This window comes from Electrophorus electricus, chromosome 7 (genome assembly GCF_041902795.1).
Source record: "Electrophorus electricus isolate QZ-2024a chromosome 7, ASM4190279v1, whole genome shotgun sequence".
NCBI classification, from domain to species: domain Eukaryota; kingdom Metazoa; phylum Chordata; class Actinopteri; order Gymnotiformes; family Gymnotidae; genus Electrophorus; species Electrophorus electricus.
This window is the reverse complement of record NC_137503.1, coordinates 25,948,436-25,965,000: the sequence shown is the minus strand read 5'-3', so window position 1 is coordinate 25,965,000 and position 16,565 is coordinate 25,948,436. Positions and strand designations below refer to the sequence as shown.

At 42.0% G+C, this 16,565-nt stretch overlaps 1 protein-coding gene across 6 annotated transcripts in view; it reads right to left on the bottom strand.

Moving 5' to 3' along the window:
• rgs6 (regulator of G protein signaling 6) overlaps positions 1-16,565 on the bottom strand; it is a 55,574-nt gene that overhangs the window by 10,617 nt on the left and 28,392 nt on the right. For 3 of the 6 annotated variants that reach the window (XR_014124693.1, XM_026998592.3, XM_081718439.1), the window contains 8 exons: positions 4,976-5,072; positions 4,696-4,746; positions 4,433-4,539; positions 2,574-2,625; positions 1,702-1,766; positions 1,322-1,398; positions 475-556; positions 188-262 (listed from right to left, as the gene is read on the bottom strand). Coding sequence is in view for 5 of the 6 variants with exons in the window: in XM_026998592.3 (XP_026854393.2) it covers positions 188-262; positions 475-556; positions 1,322-1,398; positions 1,702-1,766; positions 2,574-2,625; positions 4,433-4,539; positions 4,696-4,746; positions 4,976-5,072 (606 nt within the window). In the remaining variant the exon portion in view is untranslated. Of the gene's footprint in view, positions 1-187; positions 263-474; positions 557-1,321; positions 1,399-1,701; positions 1,767-2,573; positions 2,626-4,432; positions 4,540-4,695; positions 4,747-4,975; positions 5,073-12,067; positions 12,657-16,565 lie in introns of those variants that run through there. The other 3 variants (XM_081718440.1, XM_081718442.1, XM_081718441.1) reach the window with 3 other exon arrangements.

The window sequence follows — 16,565 nt, the reverse complement described above, 5'->3', positions numbered from 1 at the left end:
GTGCTGCACTCACACGCCATGCAAGCCATCTTCCAAATTCACACACACCACCACCACCTTTACGGTTTTCTCTCTCACTTCTTTTGCTCGTTCTCTCACACACTTGCATTGTCTCTATCTCATTCATACACACACACACACACACACACACACACGCACGTACATGCACATACACACACACACACACCTTCTTGACCCTTTGGGGATTTTTCATGCGCCGACACTTCCTGATGTCCATTTCTGTGGTGTTGACACAGCCTGGCTGTGGGTCACATAGTCAGTCATTAATTTCTCACTAATCTTTCCCAGTGGATCCATAGTCATTAAAGTTTCTAGCCTCCATCAAACTTTTCATTCATTATATACAGATGTAAGAGGATTATTTCTGTCCGACTTGGTCCCAGCATAACTGAATGGTAAAGACTAGCTGCTAATATAAGGTCTGTCTATTTGGAAATCCATATCTACACACACCACTGGTCGGTGGACATCCCAGAAGGCACGCTCCTGGCTGTCGAGGATCTTTCTCTCTGTCTTGTCTTTTTTCCTGTCAATCCTAAATGATTAGAGTAGAAATGTACAGTATGAACACCACCCACTAACAACAGCAGTGACAAAGTTGAACACACCAACAAAATCAACACACAGAAACCCTATAATAGAAAGGCCACGGCTGCCCGTCCCGGTCTAAACTACAGACCCGGGAGCGCAGAGAATTCATTTCCATTGCTGCCACTTCGCTCTTATGTAACTGACATTTGCGGTACTGTCACAGTCTCTTCCCTGCTCTCATCCTGTTTCAGTCCCCGGGGTGTGCTCCATTCATCGCTGTCTGGCTCCCACTCCTCACGGTAGGCTACGTGCTCTAAGATGTTTTCTCCGCAAAAAGCTGGAGAATAAACAATATTGGGGGAGGGGCAACCGTTGGCGTGATGTCAGAGATGGATGGCTCAGGACAGCCGGGGACAACGTGCATTTGCAGCCTTTGGCCATCAGATGAGGCTGTTGAACCAGCGTATGCACAGAGAGGGACTGATACCGCTGAAGGATATCTCAGAGCTAAATAAACCACAGGTGAAATGTCAATATACTCAGCACACGGCTGCTACCAAATCACCCGCATAGCCGCACAGTGTACACAAAAGCCCTGTGTGTGCAGACGCCGTATTTGTGAAGGGTGTGAGTACGAGTGCATCTGCCGCACGCTCATTGTGCATGCGTGTATGGTTTTGACGGTTAGGCTTGTTCTCAATGGGAAAGCCAACAGGTATGAGTGATAGCCCTGGTGCGCTCGCATGGTTTCCCTGACGACAGCACTTACTTGACCTGTGCCTCAGCCTGCATGAAGATGAACTCCCATTTCCTAGCAAAGGCTCGCTGCAACCTCGCGAGGTTCTCCTGAGAAAGCATTAATGACAGGAAGTAGAAGAATGGAATAAAGGGTGTGTGTGATTTAAGTATAGAATGTAAAGGAGTGACACAAATTCATTTTAAAGAGTGTCAGTCAAAAAGTCAAAAGCCAAAATTGAATCTGCCAGCCTTCTTGGTAATGAGCAGTCACTTTTTAAATCTCATCCCCATAGCTGATCGACTAGAGCAATGTTTACATGACCCTGTAGCCGCGCTATTGGCAAAATTAGCCTGCCATATTCTCCTTCTCTGGGGACTGTGGACATTTAGCTTTGGTTTGCAGTCACTCACCGCCTCATAGTCAGCCAGCTCCAGCCGGGTCTTGTTCTGCATGGTCCGCTTGCACAGATAGATGGCTGTGAGGCATGATGAAGGAGCGGAAGAGAACGTGAGACAGGGAGAGAGAACATCAGGAGGCGAAAGCTTATCTACTGACTTGAATAAATTGCCTCCCTGTTACACATGTAGTCACAGACACACCCACACACATCCACCCACACCCACCCACCCACCTACCCACAAAGCAAGAGTAAGCCTCTGAATGGGTTTAGTATCTCCCTGATTATCCACCATTTTGGTTATGGTGATTTACAGCCTGTGGTGACTCAGAGATCAGTGAATCATCACTGGCCATCGGGGAACAGCTGCCCGGTGGCTGGCCAGGTTAGAGAGCAGCCACTGCTTGGGAGTTCAGGGTAACACATCCAGCCTATTGTAGGCCACAGGGCACACGCAAAGAAGCAGCACTCAACATTCAGCTGTTTTGTAACTCTGAAAGATGCAGTTCTTCAGTATCACTTTAAACCAGACTTTAAACAAAACGTTTTGGTTTTAATTAACACAGCCTGGTTTCAGCTGAAATCTGTTGCTAGCAAAACATTTACATCAAAATACCACATATTGAATACAGTATACTGGATATTACCAAATACTGAATCATACGGATTCAACATACTGGATACTACAAAATACTGAATTACACTGACTACAGTATACAGGATACTACCTCATACTGGATACAGTATACTGGATACTACAAAATACTGAATTACACTGACTACAGTATACAGGATACTACCTCATACTGGATACTACCAAATATTGGGTCATACTTGGCATAATAAATATTTCTGGAATATAAGCCAGCAGGTCCCTTCTCTCACCATAGTCTGTGTTTTCGGGCTCCCAGCAATTAGACGGCCAGAAGTATGGAGCCTGAGAAGGAGAGAGAGAGAGAGAGAGAGAGAGAGAGAGAGAGAGAGAGAGAGAGAGAGAGAGAGAGAGAGAGACAGAGACAGAGAGAGAGAGAAAGAGACGCTGATTACTTCCTCCTTAAATAGACACACAGATTCATACTCAGGCCCCAACTTACAGCAACACTGCTGAGCTTCCATCTAATTTCTCTTATTGGCATGTGCATCTATATGGAGGAACTGATCCCCTGTTCAAAACACTCAAATATTATTATTTTTACCAGTATACTTAATGACAAACCCAGACTTTACACCAATTATACAATAGATGTTCTTCAGACATTACTGCCTGAGTAAATAAGTGTTAGAATTAAATTGTTTCAAGGGATTAGGTTTGGAGCTACAGTAACAAAGGCTCGATGATCTGGGCCAGAATAGAGAGCCAACACTTGAACTGACAGTTATTTTGTGAAGAGTAAATCTTTAGGATTAGGCAGACCGGCTGTACCACTGGCAACATTCAATACAGAATGTCAGTTGAAAGCTAACTGTGATTTTTCAAAACATCTTCATTAAATAAATTCTGTGGTGCACAATTCAGGTGATTCATATGAGGTGCATCCTTACTTCACCAAGGCAGTTGTGCACTGCGGATTGGAATCATGTTCATGAAATAAAAGCTATTAAAAGCTATTAGAGCTTCAGGATATGTGACTTTGGGCCACTGATCACTTGTTCTTTTTTTCCACCAATTACCAGGTCTTCCAGTTCTATCACATAGCTTCAAAACCTGTTTATTCTGTGCAAACCAGCCCTCTCCAGAACCGAAGCCCCCACGATTATATCGCTCCTCTAACTGCATTTGATTCTGCACAGAGACTGAGCCAAGTCAGGGACTACTGCCTGCCCTGCCAGACTCAGACATCATGAGAGGCACAGAGGAAACCAATCCACACGAACACCATTACCTTCATGCAATGTGATAAACGAGCTCTTCTCCAAAGAGGAAAGAGAACACCATTTCCACTGGCTAATTAACATGTGTGTGGAGGAAACTGGGAAGAATTTGTTTAGCACTGGTGACATGCAGTGAAACTGACCCAAAGTCCAGAATGTTTCTGAATGGTTCAAACATTTTTTACATCTGCTGCTTTCCAAGTGCTGGACATGATTCCCAGTGCAGAATCTGCAGGTATAATTTGGAGCACACTAATGCTTTTTGTTAAACATGTAAAATTTTACCTTGTTTTGGATACAGCAAATCATACAATTACCATGACAACATGCAAGCACCAGCATTCAATGGGAAACAATACGGCAAAATGGAGTTGTTGTTTTTTTTATGAAGCCTTGGGCTATTTTAGATTCAATGAAAGACAATGACAGTAAAACAAGAGCTCTCCTGAATACCAGAGTGTGTGGAGGGGGATAAAGATTGGCATAGCAGTTTGCCCCAAGCCTCCTCATTCGTAATCATGAAGACATTATTGATTCGACCCTCACTCAACCTGAAGGAGAAAATTAGCAGCTATATTTGGTGGAATTGCTCAAGTTGGGAGGTTTATCATCTTTTACCTGAATAGAAGCTCAGAGTTACAGGCAAAACATGAGCTAGACAGAAAAGAATGCTTCTGCATTACCATATCACTTTTCAACTGCATTAATCAGATGCAGAGAATATTGGCCCTAAACAAAGTATCACTTCATAAATTCTCCTTAAACAAAGCTTAAGAACAAAGAGTAAAGAATTAGCAGACAGTTCTCTTTAGCTGGTTACTTTGTTATACATTGCTCCTGTTATCTTGGCTCCCAGTAGCCCAGTAATTCACCTGAAAGCGGTAGAATGTCCCATCATCCTTCAGAGTGAGCACATGGTCAGAGATGGGGAAGATGTAGCCCTGAGCAGCTATCAGGCCCCCGATGTGTAAGGCCTCCACTGCAACAGCAACCATCTCATCAGATATTCCATCTCATCATCTCAACACATATTCCATCCATAAAGCATAGTGGCAATATACTTTTCCTGGTTTCTGTGATTTGTGGTACCCTGGTAAGCAGTGAAACTTATCACCACTGCAGAAGTATGACCTACCTGGATCATCAATGGAGAGATTTTTCATCAGCCACTGAACGATGTCTGTCCCTGGTATTCAACAAAGACAGTGAGCCAGTCATCACACGCATGGTGACACAATATCAGGCAATTTGTGCCAATGTGATTTTAGAATTCAATGCCACACCACAAAGGACTAACAGATCTAATATAACTAGTGCATTGAATTCTAATCTGAGTCTAACACTAGTCTGACTTACACTATGAGGGCTTTGTGGCTGCAGCAGGTGCTGAGACACAGCGTGGGGAACGAGCTCACCTGTGACCACACTGGGAATCTTGGACATGAAACTCTTGACTGTTCGAATGGGAACTCCCTCGGACTCATCCTGGAGCCGGGTGATAATATCTTCAATCTGGCAGCAGAGGGAGGAAGAGTGACCGACATCAGTCGCACTGCTGTTCATCTATTTAAACCTATTAGCCTCTTTTTGTTCTTTCAGCATAACTGAACGTGTGCTACCTCCAGTACAGAAAAAGATGCAATATGCTCTGTTTGGAAACCTCACTTTCATACAATGACAGAAAAACTCAGATCACTCTTTCTCTTGTTTTTTTTTGGGGGGGGGGTTATGTTAATGTATTTATTTTATGAATGGAAGGCTCTCTTTTAAGGGTACTGAAGTCAGTGATACCACTGGTTGGCTGGAAATAGTTGCAATCCAATGTGTTTTTTAGTCTTAAAGTAGAGAAGAGTGAAAGTAGCAGTAAGGTGCAAAAAATAGTGAAAAAATGGAATACTGATACTGTAGATTTAATTTTACTATAGATTTAATGTTAGTGGCTTTGTGCAATTTTCTGTTTAATGTATGCTTCCTGCTTTTTTATTTCCTACAATGAAAATTAATAACTAATAAGATTTACTGTACGTTAAATACATGGAGGTGCTCTCAACTTTTGCACAGTACTGTAAATCACATTAAAAACAAACTAGCAGCAGCTATGGTGGAAAATGTGGATGAAACAGGCAGATTGCTAACTGTGGGCTATAAATAATCCCCCATGGGTAAAAATGGCTAGTGTGCGACAGGAGCGACACGGGGAGTAATCAGATTAGGTAGCACTTTCTGCTGTTGAGAATGCGTGTTGTCATCGCCACTCGCTGGTGCTTCTTTTGCGCATGTGGGTGGAGAGAGAGCTCAGTCGCTTTGGAGACGCTTAATGCAAATCTATATATAAATCCAATCAGAGGGAGCCTCCAACCACAGCAAACACGGGGTGAGGTGGCGGCAAACACAATGAGTCCCCTTCATGTTGTTTGAGTATAGCAACACACACACCCGCCGTCAAGCGTGTTAAACAACACCAAAAAAAGGCAATCACATATTTGCTATATATCTCTCTATCAAACACTTAATTTCATGTATGCGCACAGTCATACATCTTGCCATAAACAAACATGATAGATAGATAGACAAGTAGATGTCTAGCCCAGACCACTCCTCCACAGACACTGAATCTAGTAAGCTGATCAGCTAATGTAGCCATACATTTACAATGTTTTATTCTTATTGTTTCCAGCTCGTGAGTTTTTTATAACCGTGAACGTTAGTTAGGCTGGCTATGTAGCTACGATAACCAAAGCCAAGCCCGTTATACCGAAAACACAACCCACTGCTCGGAAAAAAAAACTCTGGAGTTGGTGTTACTATTTTCAAGGGCCGGTTCACATATTGCTCCGCTTAAACGATGACGTTTCTATAAATCATGTCATGTTTATTTCGAAATAGTAGATTTGAAGGGGACGCGAGGGTATTCCATTCTACAGGTTAAAAAAAAAAAAAAAAGATTGACAAAAACCTTCCCACTTGTAACACCGCCATCCTTTTGCATTCCTTTTCGATATTTTTATATGATATTAGGTAAGATCGTCGATTCGTAACTCTGTCCACTGGCGCAAAAAATAGAAACAAAAAACGTTTTGTACCGTAATTAGCGAACAGTCGCTGAAGGCCGTTAGCTGCTGTCCTATTTTGGTGTTTATCTAAATTTTTAGTTCTACTTTCAAGTTTAATTGACGTTCAGCAAAGCCTAAATTCTCTAGTTAACGACTTTTGCGATTCAAACAGCTAATCTGCTTTATCTTACAAAGACAACATTTATTTTATTGTCTTAGGAAAATGGAATTCGCAAAAATCTTATCATCGATGTGTTTTTTGTGTGCTGTTTATTTTGAAAATTCTAAGTGCTTTGAAATTGAAAACCATAATTTGTCTACCCTCGCAACCCCATAGATTAAGTACCATTGAACCAGGCTGTTGCCAGTGATTTCAATTTTCTCAGTTCTCACCATTGAGCATACTGTTTGATGATAGATGATTAGTTATGGGTCACAAACACCCTGAAGTTTTTTGTTGTTGTTTTAACTATTCAACCACTCTTTGTAAGTAAACACATATTTACAAACCAATGTCATGATATGAGAACTAATTGAAGTCATATGGCAACTAAATGAAACAGACCTGGTAGTATACAAGGTCTGCTACAGCTCTCTAGCCAGTGGATAAAACTCTACAATGTGCACTGCCCCAAACAGGTCACTGAGTGTGTCTGCCACCCCAGAGCTGTGCTGAAGATGGCTGTGTTCCTGTTCATACAGCACCTGACTGTATGCCCATGCTGTGGGCCTGTAGTGAACACAAGGGAAAACAGGTCCAGCTGCCGAAAGCTTAACGTCCAAATCATTACTGATAAAATTCACGCAATGCCACTGGGAATCGACAGTGATAGTGTGACATCTCTTATCTAGAGGCCTCAGCTTAGCATGTGGAAGGGAGGTACGGAGGAGAGGGGTTGGAGATGAGTCAGGGACAGGGATTGTTCTTTGATACCATCTGCTGATTTCAGCAAGTATAAACAATTTTGGTGAGGGTAATCCCTGTGTTCTGGAAGCAGAACATATAAACACTATCTCACTGTAGTCAGAGGATAAAGCAACTGGTTTGAAGAGCACTAAATGGGACCAATGACTGAATAAAGCAAAGTGTATGAAATCCTTACAAGGGGTCTTTTATAAACTACAATCCCAAGTTTTTCTTTTGTACACCAACAACTGTACAACATCAACAACAGGCTTTATATCCCACCTTCCACCTTCATTTAATGTCTTGGCAAGTTGAGGGAGAGCCAGTCACCCTATAGTTGCACTGTCAACACCACTCACAGTGCAGTTCTTTCCTGAACATTGGCACCTTTTCAGGGAACTGCTTCTCCGCCTCTTCAACAGGCCACACGCCTGTTACGTCTCAGCGAGCTTATCCAAGGGCTTATCCATTCAGAGACCAGGATGCTGAATGTTAAAGGAAGCAATTAATAGAGAGATGGCCTGTTTTTTTGTGAATAAGGAGTCTGTTGAACCTAGAAGTGATGATTAGGGTTTCCTGGCTCAGCTCACAAAGGTCACTCAAGGAGAGTGTGGAACTGAAACAGGGACAAAGTCTTGCTAGCAGTAGCTTTGGGAAATGAACAGGACTCTCACATTACTGTAAGACACTTTGCTCCAAGGCATTCCTATGTGAATAATAACTTTTACTCATAAGGTTGAATGAAAAATGAGTGGTAAGCTACGACTTGCAGTTGACAGTATAATTTCAATTGATGTCTCTCATTCTGACCAAGGACTCCATAGGGGGCCATTTGAGGGCAGTGTGAGATTGGATTTTGACGGTCTAAAAGGGATACTGACTGAGAATGCTGTCCTGGTAAACATGCAGCGGTAAGCAGACGCTCCGAAGCTGCGTTGTCATTGTTAAAGCCCTGCTGTAAATCATAACCTGTGTGTTTAGCATTTCAAAAATTCAGTCTTCCCGAGTGACAGCACTGCCCTTCAGCCATGCGCCAAGCAGCAAAGCATTCATGTCCATCGTCATCCTCATGCAGGCAACGGGTGGACCAAATGTGCCTCAGACCCTGGTGAGCATTCTTCCTGTTCCACAAAAAAGCAATAAAAGGAGCAAATCTGAGCAGTACGGCGCTGCCAGTGAGGTGAGTCCTTTGTCTCTGTCCCTGAGGGCTGGGGAAGCAAGATGCTAGCACATGTGGGTGCTTACAACAGCAAATGCACCCTAAAGATCTGCTTCTCAATCAAGCCTACCCTCACAAACTTGATTACCACACGTCATGGCAGCCCCAAACTGCCACTTACCGAGAGGAAGAGAGAAAGAGAAGAGAGCTTTTCAACGTCGCCTAAATTTGGGGGCAAGGGCATTCGCTGGGAACGTAGAGGGGACAAAGGCTGACAATAAGCACACTTGCTCATCACAGGGTCCATGAAATAGAAGCATGACACTTAAGTCTTTTTTAGCATAGTGGAACTGAGCCAGCATGAGTAGCCCCATCGCGGTGGGAGGGGTTGGTGAAGCCACAGATAACCATGCCGGGGGAGCGCGTGGTGGTCACGAAGCGTCCCGCTGCTCATCAGCTCCGGGCCGGCAGGAACCACGAGCCCAGTCGAGGCTGCTGATTTCCCACAGTCACCCGTCCTGATGAATGACTCTTGAGTTCACCTCTTCAATCATGCACTGACGTGACCTGCATCTGGGCAGTGGTGCCACAGCTCAGGGACAACAAGCCAGTCAGGAGGGATAACGGGGCCGGAAAAGCCGACAGAAAGGCAGGTCATGCAGGCTCGAAGCCATGCAGATGTGCAGCTAACTCATTCATGCTTAACTGTTCATAATCAGTCCTGTTACATACTTCACTTTATACCTGAAACATCACAAATGATAACCAGACATTTCTGAACCTGAGCTAATTTGAAACATTTTAGGGCTGTAAAAACATATTTGAAGAAAAGAAAATTGCCAAGAAATTGCTTCTTTTGATAAAAAGGAATTTAGTAATAGGTTCATGTCAAATGAGATAATTACTTTCCTCTATTTGCAATGTAAGTGTTGAAAACTCCTAAAAACTGATCACTCTGAACAGTGTATTCAGTGAGCAAACAACAAAGCATTGGGTTCCTGGTTATCTGTGTGGCATCCATCCAAGGATCCTCTGTGAATGTTTTTTGTTGTTGTTGTTTGTTTGTTTTTTGGCACCACCTGGCATTGCAGCTGGGACATAAAATGAGTTGGGGCTGCAGGTGGGAGATGAGCTCAGCTGAACCTACCCCTCATCAAAGAGCACCTCTGCAAACACACACGTCAGAGGCAGCTGTCCCAGCACCAACTCTCCACCTGAGACTTCAAGGCCTGCAGAATTCAAAGCCTATCAAGGGGAGACCACTCCCTGGCCAAATGAAAGCAGTCAGAAAGAGTTCCTAACCCCTGTATTTCTCTCTGTCTCTTTCTCTCTCCAATTAATCATTTTCTTTTTCTGTATCTAATCTACCATTCTGTCCATGTCTCTGGTAGGCATGGTGATAATATCTTCATATGCAGATGGATAAGGCATGCAAACAGACAGGATATGAACTCAACTGTCTTTCATACTGTTGATATAGTTGAACTCCAGAATAATCACCCAATCAAACTGATTCCGAAACTGAATGTGCAGTTATGTATGAGTTAAAAAAATGTATTTTATTATTGAGCAAACCATAATTATTAACTACTCAGTAACTACTGGGTAACTCATAGATAAGGTAAGTAATTATGTGAATGCAGAATGGGATTGGAATCACCCATGGTTCCTTGGAGTGGAACAGGTTAAGAATTAACGTGTTAGTAATCAGTGTGTGAATTAATAGAAAAAGACTAATGAACAGTCATCATTGCTAAAACCGAACCTTTCTCTTCTGATGGAAACATTTCATACAATACTGTGTCACAGAAATCAAATTTGGGCTTTGTGCTTTATAGCAGAACTGTGCTGATAAAGGATGTCCATCACTTCCCACACTGCATTGAGCACTGCAAAACGGACAAAGTCACGGTCTCTTGCACTGTGCTCGGCTATGTCCCTTTTCATTTGAGGAGACATGCTGTGGCACAGAGCAATGAGATTACTTCCATGTAAGAGTGTGGGCATGGTCCTAGCTCCTACAGTCAGTTTCATCTTCAGAACTTCATATACCCCGGGGCCAAAAAGCATCTAGGAATGTAAAAATGAAGTTACGTGTTCCCTGTGATGGCCCGAATGAAGCCATATTACCCACTATCCACAGTCAAGAGAACACAAATCCCGAAACCTCCCCATCCAGGCTAATCACTCATTCACTCTTCCAGTCTGTGCAATTAACATCTTATCCTACTGGCTCTTCCAAAAAGAGCATAATAACCATCTTAAGAAAGCAAGTATAACGTAAGTCCAAGAGTGACTAGAAAACTGTTAACGCAAGGCACTAAATTTAACTCACAGGGCCAATACTGTAAATTTATATTAAAAAAAAAATTTTAAAGACCAGATTTCTGCAAGCTATACCATATAATCAAATGGGTTCTACTTTAGCTGTCAAGATTTCACACGGGCCCTGCTTAGAAGATAATGTCCCCAAGCTTGTCTCCCAAAAAGTCATTATAATCAAATCTATTCAATCACAACAAAGCAAGCGTGTTAATCATCAGAAAAAAAAAAGAAATTGCCTCTCACTCTGGGTTAGCATCGTAATACATAATTAAAACTAAAAAGGCAGTGATGGTTGCCTTCGGAGCGCCTGAAGGTCAGAAACAACATTTGAGCTGCTGTCTGTGTCACTCAGTGGAGGCCCTAGCATGCACGGCTGATGCCTATGACATCTGGGAGATGTAGTTTTGAATGTATATCTAATGACAGTGACCATCAGTCCCTGATGTCCAGTGTCCAGTGTGGCCACAGCCTGAGTACACAGGTGCACAGGTGTCTAACTCTGGGACTTCTGACCTTTTCGCTGACTTTGGGCTTATGTTCAGTGACTTGTTCATGCTCTGTGATCAGCTTCATCATGTAGAATCTGCAAAGCCAGAAGCATATAAAAACTGCTAGGAGAACTGCAGTTGATTATATCCCTTCCCTGCGATGCCATAATGCAGAAGACCATATGTGTATCGCAGTTTTTCTTTCTTTTTTTCTCTTGACAGCTGGGCAAGCAGACAGTTCCTTTGTTTGTTAGTGTGGCTATCAAACTACTGAATTTTGTCTGTGTAATGTGAACCTTATTTTGGACATTTACAACAGCTTGATACAGCCAATATTTACTTCAGGATATCTAACATCAGCTAACCAGATAAAAGTTAAATTCGTTTACTGGCTTGTTTGGTAAATTTTTACAAATGTCCAACATCACTGAAAGTTTTCACCAAAAATGTCAACAAAATATGAAAGATTAATAGCATTCACACTCATAATTGAGTGTAATATGTAAACACTCATAAGTTTTACATATTCCTGTTTATTTTCTCTGAAATTGAGGCAGCCCGCAGGATCAACTCACCAGATCTTGATGAGGCACAAAAAGATCGATGACAACTTCCTGCATACTAAACCATTATACAATTCTCCCTTCAAAATTCCCTTCAAACTTAATATTTTCACTCCACTTTGTGATCTTCCTTAAAGTGGCTGAATTCCTTGTGTAGTCCTCCTTCCAGGGAAGTACTAGGGTGATTGGAATGCATCTGAAGTCTGCTGAAGCCTGCATCCTAAGTAGACTCTTGAAGTTCACGAAAAAAGCAATACACCCCTTATGGCTGAGATGAATGCCCGTCCTTCAACAGTCCTTCGACCCCATGGATTGCCTTGGGAACATATACGTTAAGCCCATGTGTCTGCAAGTCCAAAGCAGACAGGACATACAGCATCCCACAGGAGGGCATCTTGGCTAAACTGAATGTCGAGCTTCACGAGTTTATGCACTCTCTGTCGTTGCAGAGGTAGAGGCCTGTCCCATGACCAGCAACACAGTTCACACTTGTGGCCACGCACTTCTATTCACGGCTTCGCTAGTTCAGCCAAGACCGGCGACCTGAAAAATGAGCAGTGTTAGCCTTTAATAGGCTCCCAGCTGGCTGCAGCCGACGCTTGTGAATCTCCTTTTCAACAATCCACTGGGCTCTAATCTGGGTGTTTCTCATGACTCGGTCCAGTGGAGCTGAACGCCAGCGACATGCAACCGTGGCACCCAAAGCAGACCGCCCATTACTACCACAACAGCTCTGATACATTAGCAGAATGGAGAGGGTGGAAGCTGACAAATGTTATCTGGACTGGAACATGTCCCTTTCCTTAGTTTTCTTGGCATGCTGAATATACAGTAAATGATTTTGTATATCAAGTGAAAATAAAAAATATCAGGTAGATTACTATTAATGTTTTGATGTTCACGTATATATTTATGTTTTAAAATATGTTTTATGTTTATGTTTTAAAATAAATATGTTTACATATTTACAATATGTTTGTGTGTAGTACACAAGCACCATGAAAGGCAACTATAAAGCTGTATACCCCATAACAAGCATCCTTTATATTGGCCTCATGGCTAGACTCATAGAGGTCATGGCAAATGCATAGAGGTCAAGTTAAAACCCAGCAAGACTATTGGTGCAACTCAGACTTCTGAGATCAAGGTCTTGAACCACCCTTATGAATTTAAACGCTGTTGCAGTACTAAAATTATATATATTGAGGCTTAATTTGACATCTTTAATTAAATGTTTTGATGTTATGAATATAGTAATGATAAACAGATTACTGTTGATTTCAACATCCATACCTACAGTGTAGTCTAAGGATTCTGAGAGTGTCATTTAGGCTCTGCATTTAACATACTGGACTTGAAAGAATGACATGCAAGGATTGAAATGTAAGCACTGTTAAAAAGTAGTGTCAGCGTGAATTTGACAGTGCATACATCTGTCAGTAAATCATGCTAAAATTATAGCCCTTTTTCTACACAGTTCTCCCACTTCAGGGGGCTGAAATAATTAACAAGTTGACTGCCCAGCTGTTCTTTGGTCATCTGGGTGTTATTACATGTCTAGGTCATGCACAAGAGAACTAACAAAGGCTAAAGTGGATTTAATTTGCATCTTAATTTGTATCGTATTGTAACGTCAGGACCAAAAACACAGTGCCACTAAGTCAGGCCACCATAAATCTGATTGATCAAAGGAAATCAATCATAATATAAAAGTCATAACCTTTTGATCTTAGCAAAAGACCTGGCAGAGCATGCAGACCACAGCAGAGCCCAACAGGGGATGTATAAAGTATACCATAAATCATGAAAAAAGCCTAGCAGATCGAGAACAATACCCAGGATGGATCTAGGCATATAGACGAAGTAGGCAACAGCATGACATCAAGGGGTGTACCATTCGATTCAAATCACCAATAAGCCTCATAACTGAAACTCCAATTTACTACTAGTTTAAAATGTACATTAAAAATGTCTTGTTCTGAGATTATTGTTTTACGAATGTGGACTGAACAGCTCATGAGCAAAAGCATACCATCTGTTCTATGAGACCCAGTAGCATGGGCATGTATGGCTGGAAGTGGAACTGACTTCCTTATCTTTATTGACTTCGTTTCATGGCGTCACTCAACAACAATGCAACTGCAGACAACAGCAATTGAGGAAAATTCCTAGGTACACCAAAGCGTCTGAATGGCTCAAATTCATCAAAAACCTCAGGACTTACTGGACAACACTGCACCTCACAGCAGGATCTCGAGCACAAACAACTGCTAAAGCCATACTGGAGAGTTTCAGTGACAAAACGGGTATGTACTTTACGCAGCCTGAATCACACTGACCATGCACATCACTTGCCGAAGACAAAAGAGACTCCAAAACATACAGGAAAGCAAAAAACTGAAATGCAGTAATGGACTAGCATCACCAGGGAAGATCTGCAGAGTGCGATGCAGTCTATAGGTCTATGGGTCTATGAGACACAGATTGACAGTCACAGATTGTACAGGATTTACGATCAACTAGGATACGTTCATTTTAGGGCCCTTAAAACTGTATAAAAAGATCTAATTCTTATATGGTTTGATCATTACTTGATTAAAACAAACTCATAATTTAATTTTATATCCATTATGTTACAGAACAAAGCCAAAAGATGTGCTGTTGCATAATATTTTACATACTTTATATTACCTGAGATTATAGCATATTATGCATATGCAGGTAATGTTCTGTGTCTATTTCCACAAGTGCAATAACCAATAATAAAATAAAGCCCATTAGTCTTTCATTAAGGGCCTGAGAGTTTTCAAGTGGTGTGCATTGTTCCAGGGGATCAAAAGGCAATTTACAAGGCTTTGTCATGTCTGGTTAAGCTTCCACCATGACATCTCATGATTATGACAGGCTACTAACTCCTATCCAGAAAGTGTGATTGTGGTTAAGGACATGACAAACTAGCAATAGAAAGGATGGGACGCAGAGCTTTCACGGTGCATATGTATCCAAGGCAACATGTCAAGGCAGGAGAGAAAGACCCAAACAAACAAACTTATCTGAAAAAAAAGCTTATCTGCATTCTTTCCATAAATTATGGCCAGAAATGACTCTCCTAAAGGTTATCACCATACATCACCATGGTGAGAAGATGAGGTCAGATCAAACGATTTCCATTCTCAAACAGGCAAGTGTTCTTCTTTTTTCACAAGTATACTTCAGTGTTTCACCTGGAAGGGAGTTTTGGACAAAAGCCATAACCAAAAGCAGAAGTGTGCTAATTTCACCTACGCTCTCTCACCTGAGCAGCTGTTTATCCCCTTCCATGTTTTTATTCACATTTGTTCTCTCTCAAGAACCTAAAACCCAAGCTAACGGACATGAGCAGTGCGTGACAGCCGATAATAACTTAACACCCGAGCCGCGCTCTAAGGCTGCACACATCTAATCTGCCGTTGACATTTCCAAACGGCAGGTCCGTGGGTGATGGGGCTGAGCATCACTCCTTAGCAAATGCAAGTACCAAGCTGCTTTTACTTTGGAGAAGAAGAAAAAAACAAAACAGTAATTTACAGTCGGCTGCCTCATGCAGAAAGCTCTGGGAATTAAAAAGGACAAATGTGTGTGGGGGAGTTAAACTAGGTTCATTAAACACCATCTTATTTTTGGAGCCTGACAGATGGACAGTGACATTGCAAACTTTCAAAGCTGCTGGCAAAAATTTTATTGCGTCCTCTGAAGTCAAGAAGTGCCTTCACACGCCGCCTTTTGGGAGGTCGCTCAAAAGCAGTGACAAGCATTACACTTTTAATACAGCACCACAAACCAAGTTCTACGCATTCTGCATGGACTCAGCTGTATTAGAAAATTCACAGATGAACTTCTTAATAGCCTTCACCCATAATGCAAGCTGCAAACAGAATCACTGAATTGCAATGAAACTAGTCAAATTAGTGTTTTATTGTTTTATTTAAAGTAATGTTTTGAAGGAAACATTGCAGAAGGGAAATCATACAGTTCTGTCTGACCACAGTATTGATGCATCTAATCAGATTTATTGTCCTATTTGGCTAAATGAGAGCTTTTTTGCATTTATTCTGTTTCATATTTCTAAATTAGTTTGTCAATACTAGGGCTTTGTCTCATATGTCCACAAGAGCCAAAATGAAAGCTTACATGATGTATGAGCCTAATGAATAGAACAGACTGAAATGGAATATATCTTGTGGGAGTTGTGAATGGGTAGTGCTCAATGCAAAGCTTACCATGGACCAGAATTGCATTTGTCTTAGTGTATCAGGACCTTCCAAAGTTATAGCTCCCATTTTAGGGGGACAATACAAGATGGTGGTCTTTATCTAGACTGAACTGAAATTAGGGGGAGAGAGAAGCCATTCAGTGAATGGTGCATTAGGTGATGCTGAGCTGCACTGATGGTTCCTGCAACGCTTCATGGTTCTGTGGGAGAGGAAGCAGTAGGTGTACGTCCTCATTACTTTTCCAACTGAGAATTCCT